This window comes from Schistocerca cancellata, chromosome 7, assembly GCF_023864275.1.
Source record: "Schistocerca cancellata isolate TAMUIC-IGC-003103 chromosome 7, iqSchCanc2.1, whole genome shotgun sequence".
In the NCBI taxonomy this organism is placed as follows: Eukaryota; Metazoa; Arthropoda; class Insecta; order Orthoptera; family Acrididae; genus Schistocerca; species Schistocerca cancellata.
The window spans coordinates 330932673-330938672 of record NC_064632.1 but is presented as its reverse complement, the minus strand read 5'-3'; the positions used below and the strand labels follow the sequence as shown (position 1 = coordinate 330938672).

The 6000-nt window shown below is 45.8% G+C and overlaps 1 protein-coding gene across 3 annotated transcripts in view; it reads right to left on the bottom strand.

Annotated features, from left to right (window-relative positions):
* LOC126092163 (sodium-coupled monocarboxylate transporter 1-like) overlaps nt 1–6000 on the bottom strand; it is a 212968-nt gene continuing 206968 nt past the window's right edge. For all 3 annotated transcript variants that reach the window (XM_049907634.1, XM_049907636.1, XM_049907637.1), the window contains one exon: nt 1–290. In XM_049907634.1, the coding sequence (XP_049763591.1) occupies nt 228–290 (63 nt within the window). In that variant the 3' untranslated portion in view covers nt 1–227. The remainder of the gene's footprint in view (nt 291–6000) is intronic.

Genomic DNA, 6000 nt, shown 5'->3' with positions numbered 1-6000 from the left:
AGAACATGTAGGAACGAAAAGAAGCGATGCACATAAGACACATGTTGTAAAGCATATGCCGCGATCAGACACACAGAAAGTTTAATTTATTCCCTGAGTTAGAAAAAAAATAAAAGTTTGATGTGGCATATACTCTACATAAGGACACAGGAGGGTGATGGTGATGTTCTCGTTTGGGACAACAAATATAAACACAGTGCATTTCTGAGGGGATGTAGCCCATAACATCATTCGACATGATTCGATGTTCCTTTGTCTTCTTTCGATTGTACTATCCGCAGCTCAACCACCTGGAAAAAAGAAGGACCGCTTTAAATCCACAATGAAAAGACATGGGAAACTGGATAAGAATATCCAAAGGGTTGTTCCATCTCAAACTTTTAGATTGTCAAGTTACAGTAATGCGAACACACCCATATTCAACATCAACGTTCAGTAATAACTTATACAAAGCAGGTGGGAGCAGTAGCCATGGAGAGTGCTTAAAGCACGTCGGGGGGATGCAGAAAACAGCGCAGTCGTTGTTGTAACGCAGAAACAGAGCAATTTATTTGACACGTTCATTGTCTTTTGGGCCAAGGATAGAAACATTTCCGGAAGGGCTAACTTAGTAAACTGTTCACGTGCCGCCGTAGTTAAAGTACACTGTGGAGGGCAAAATGCTGCTATCCAAAACCGGCGCCGAGGGAATTGGTGCACCATGCGACATAGATGACAAGGGTGAACGACGGCTGTGGAGAAGTGTACGGGCGAGTAGACATGCAACTGTTGGGCAACTGTTGGTCCAGATGAACCAAACGGATACCTACAGTGTCTCCTAAATAGCTTTTCAGTGAACAGTGGTGCATGTGGGCCTCGGCAGGGGTACGTGGTTCATGCTCTTATTGTGACTGCTGTTCATCAGTGATGGAGGCTGGGATTTGCACGCCATTACCGCAAATGGAGGTCCACTGAGTGACGACAAGTGTCCTTTCAAGATGAATCAAGTTTTATGCTCCATTAAACAGATGGCCATTGGCATGTATGGTATGAAATGTTTGAAAGAAACTGTAGGAAGGATCCAAGCTGGAAGACATTTCCTGTGTGATCTCCTCATTCCAAAGCGAATAATTTATAAACACAGGTATGCATGTATCCATGAGGACCATGTCCATCCCTACATGCCATCTGCTTTTCCTCTGCGTGATGGCATCAACCAGCAGGACAATGCAACCTAGCAGACAGCTCGCAATGTACACGAGTGATTCAGAGAGCACCAGTGTGAAGTTGCCATACACCCCCAGTCGTCAGACTTCCCGGATTTAAAGCCAGTCGAGAAACTTCGGGACCTTCTCGACTGCATTGTTCGCGCCATGGATCCTCAACCGAGAAACCTAGCGCAGCTGGCCACAGAATGGCTCCACAACCCTGTTGGTGCTTTCCAGAACTCCACTGACTCTCTTCCTTCATGTCTTGCAGAGGTCCGCACTGTAGAAGGTGGTTATTCAGGTGTTTCATAGGTGTTCATCTTAACGTGGCTAGACACTGTACCAAGAAAACCGAGTAAGGATTGCGAATTTAACGATTCTCCTAGGTACACACACCTTTATATGAAATTTTCATCTAAAACAATGATAGTACAAATTAAGTTTCTTCTAGGAGACAGAAAAATGGTATTGTTATTTTTAATCACTATTATATCTGTCAGTTGTCCCCTATACATTCCGAGTCTGATGTTTATTTTTCTCTGTAGTAACAATTCGCAATCAAGCCAATATGGTTACAGTCAAAACGGTAGATGTCAGCTCCATGAACCAATGCACTCAGGATCCTGAGTAGCAAGGCGTGTGGTAGCATTATAAAGCTCTCCCTCGGATCTCAGCTGTACTGCAACACTGCTAAGACTGGCGGCGACCGCCTTGCTACAAGCCAGCCCCGAAAAATAAACACGGAATTGCTGACAGATGATTTTGTCGCGTCCACCACCGGTAACGTAAACATATTTATCGGTAGGCTTACAGAAAGTTCAGCACGATATGATGGCACCAAAAGCGTCCTAGGAGGCAACATGACCACAGAACTAGTTTCCTACACTGATCACATGCCATTTGGAAACTGATCGAGTCACCTTCCGCCTGGGAGGTAGTTAAGCAGCCACCAAGCACCTAGCCGAACCCTTTCAGCCAAAGCTGCCTCTGTCATCCGAGCAGCCAAGCCGTCGCCGAGCACCGCTCACCACCGACCACTGGCTCGTATGACTCAACATTACAATGAACACACCAGAACTGAACACTTCACTTTCATCTGTGTGTTGATTGTGTGCGTTTATTGTACTTAGCATTGCCAGCTATATCTGTGCACTATTCGTTTCTGTTTAGTTTGTCCTGTGGTGGCTGTATGTACGAGGGCTATTCGGAAAGTAAGGTCCGAATGGTCGCGAAATGGGAACGAAATTAAAAATCTGGTTAAGCTTTGCACAGATGTATCTAATACAACTGTTGATTGTGTCACGCCACTCTTTTTAGTTCTCAGCACACAGTGAGCTCGCAAAGATGACAAGAACAATAGTGCGTCGCGCCAGATATGAGTGCCTGCTGTGAGGTTGTGCCTGATCTCATGCAGTTCCTTCTTCATCACAATTCTCAGAGGCATACTGCAGAGGCAATAAGCATGTCCATGCAGCGTTTTCGGTGGGAAGTGTTTGATCACCCACGACACTGCACAGACTTGGCTCCCTCTGATGGCCGACCCCTGTGGCCAACGGTTCTAGGCGCTCAGTCTGGAACCGCGCAACCGCTATGGTCGCAGGTTCGAATCCTGCCTCGGGCATGGATGTGTGTGATGTCCTTAGGTTAGTTAGGTTTCAGTACTTCTAAGTTTTAGGGGACTGATGACCTCAGATGTTAAGTCCCATAGTGCTCAGAGCCGCTCCCTCTGATGTTCATTGTTGATCACATGAACCGCTGACTACGAAGGCATTTTGGCACAGACCAGCGTAGAGAAGTAACGAGAGGCATAGGCAGGTGCCTCCTACGACGAAGGTGTTGAAAAATTGAGCGCTAAAACAAATGTCTAAATCGGAGTGGCGACTCTGTAGAGAAGTAGCTGGAAAGTGTGACAAACTATTCCAAATAAAATACTTTTGATTTTCACCTATTGTTTTCATTTCGCGGCCGATCGTATCTTACTTTACGAATACTCTCGTAGTTTGATATTTGTTTCCTTGTTATGCGCAGAAGCTTGTAGCAGCAAAATAAAGTGAGCATAGCACTACGGCCAGCAACCGACGACCACGAGGCCGACGAGAACTAAGAAAGAATAAAAAGAACAAGAGTCACAAAACGTTGGTGTTCAACTGTTCTAAAAGCGAACTCTTGCGGCCAAGCACATGATTGTCCGCCACAATCAGTAAGCCTCTCGTGAGACATGTCACGCTTCCAGCTGTTTGCTAGAGCTGTGCAATAAAGTGCACCGTCGAAAGATGCTTGTACACGTGCATAGCTCTTTGGACAGTGCTGGGGAGAGTCACGTTAATGTGCCAATGAAACCAGGTGAAAAGCAGCCTCATTTCAAGGTCAATGTCAAGATACACATTTGCAAAAGTATAACAACAACAGCAATAAAAAATAAATCATGAAAGAATATGATCATAAATTCCATTTATATCATCAAGCGTTAGAAATGGCCATCGCCCACTGCAGCACCCGTTTGTAGTCGGTGGTGGAAGGACTTCCCGACAGAGTGTTCAAAGCAGATAAACCTTAACTTATACGCGTTGTAATTTATCCGAAGTGGTTCAAAATGGTTCAAATCGCTCTGAGCACTATGGGACTTAACATCTGAGGTTATCAGTCCCCTATAACTTAGAACTACTTAAACATAAATAACCTAAGGACATCACACACATCCATGCCAGAGGCAGGATTCGAACCTGCGACCGTAACGATCGCGCAGTTCCAGACTGAAGCGCCTAGAACCGCTCGGCCACATCGGCCGGCCTATCCGAAATGGGATTTGGACTCTATGTAGAACTCCCTATTCGTTAGCTTTAGTGGTTTTGGACTTAATCGGTTAGTGATAGTTAACTATTCTGTGGAGACTGTCAAAACACTTACCATTTCATTTCCACTGTTGATCACAGTTCGAGAATAATTTTGTACCTTGAATAATTCCTTATTACTGGCTTACACTTAACTGTTGTTTGTGTTCGACTATACTTTCGGTGACTTATAAAAGTATTGTTGTTCCTTGCTGCCTGAGAATGTCAATTAAAGCGTGTGCTCCCTTCGGTCCAACAAGTTTGCTATTTGCTTTTGATGGAATATATGATTAAAAATAGCTGACTTCCCTATAAACTACCGAATTCATTGTGTACATGAGATAACATCCTAAATTTCATTGTAGTTCCGTAAAACTGCTCAGCAAAAGCAACGAACTGAAAAAGCATACTTCTGTGCTGGTACAAAGACATTGCATGAAGAAAACAGGTTGGTTGAACTATTATAACATTACTATGTCGTTCAAATGCGGCAAGATACAACAGGGCTCCTTACACGTTCTGCTACCCCAGTGTAAAAGGAGACAGTTATGCCCCCTTTACACAGTTCCGAAAACAAGCGAACCAGTAAAGATTGAGAGTTCTCTCTGGTGTAAATGGTAGGCCAGTGCGAGCGGAATGCATTTGGTAGTGTTCGATCCGCATTCGCCAGTGTCCGTTTGTATTGCGATGGCGATCAGTCTTCTAGTGAAACATCAAAGGAAGTTCGCGACCTCACCGCTTCGGCGTTAGCGGTACAGAATTCGCCGGTCAGATATCTTGTCTACTTTTGTTCACATGAGTTGGGTGAGCGATGGAATGGTGTGAAGAGAATTCAACGTTGCTGGTAGTACAATATACACTGCGTAGTTGCATTAATGTGACCATCTGTCAAAACCTCGATTAACCACATTTTACTGCGCGGACCGCTACCAGACGTACAGGAAGAGAGCCAATGAGGTTGTAGAGCGATGTGGGGCAGTGCCCAACTCCGCTAGGCTTTTCGGTGACTGCGAACAGTCATGTCGAGGGAGTCCCACAGATTCTTGATTCAGCTTAAATTCGGTGAGTTTGGTGGCCAGGGGAGCACGGTAAACTCATCTTGGTGCTTTTCGAACCAAGCACATTCACTGTGAACTATGGGACACATTGCATTGTCCTGCTGGCAGATGCCATCGTGCAGAGGAAACACAACCTGCATGCAGGTTTGGACGCGGTCCCCGAGAAGAGATGCATACTTGTATTGATACACTGTGCGTTTCTAATGACAACATCCTCAGAGCATAACGCTCCTGTTTGTTTTCAGACGTTTCACACTGTACACGCCAATGGCAATCTGTCCGATGAACCAGACGCCTGCTGTAGAGGCCCATTAGCAGCAGTGTTCACTGAACGGTCGTTGAAGAGACACTGTAGGTGTCCGTTGGTTCATCTGTGCAGTCAGGTGCTCAACAGCTACGTATATGTCTAATCTCCCGTACACATCTCTGCTGTCATCATCCATCCTCCTCATCTATGGCCCGTGGTGCACCACAGTTGCCTCAGTGCCGGTTGGATTGCACGATTTTGCCATGCACGGTATACTTTTACCACGGCGGTACGCGGCCAGTTTAAAAACTAAGCCGTTCCAGAAACGCTTCCACCCTTGGCCAGAAAGACAATGAACCTGTCCTTTCGGACGGTAGATAAATTACTCCGTTTCCGCATTATGAGAACGACTGCACTGTTTGCTGTGTCCGGCCCCCTCCCCCCCTCCCGACACGCTTTATATACTCCCCACTGCTAGTGCCGCCAACTGCCGCCTGTGAGCGGTTATCGCACATCGATTTTGAACATAGGTGGTGTTTACATGAATGTGGCTGGACCGCCCACTACAGGTGGCCAAAACCGACCTGAAACCTTGTGAGGGAGTTGCACGGTAGGTTGTGCCGGGAAATATTATTTCAGGAAAAGATTCATAGTTGCGCCGTTTCCGACTTACTTAA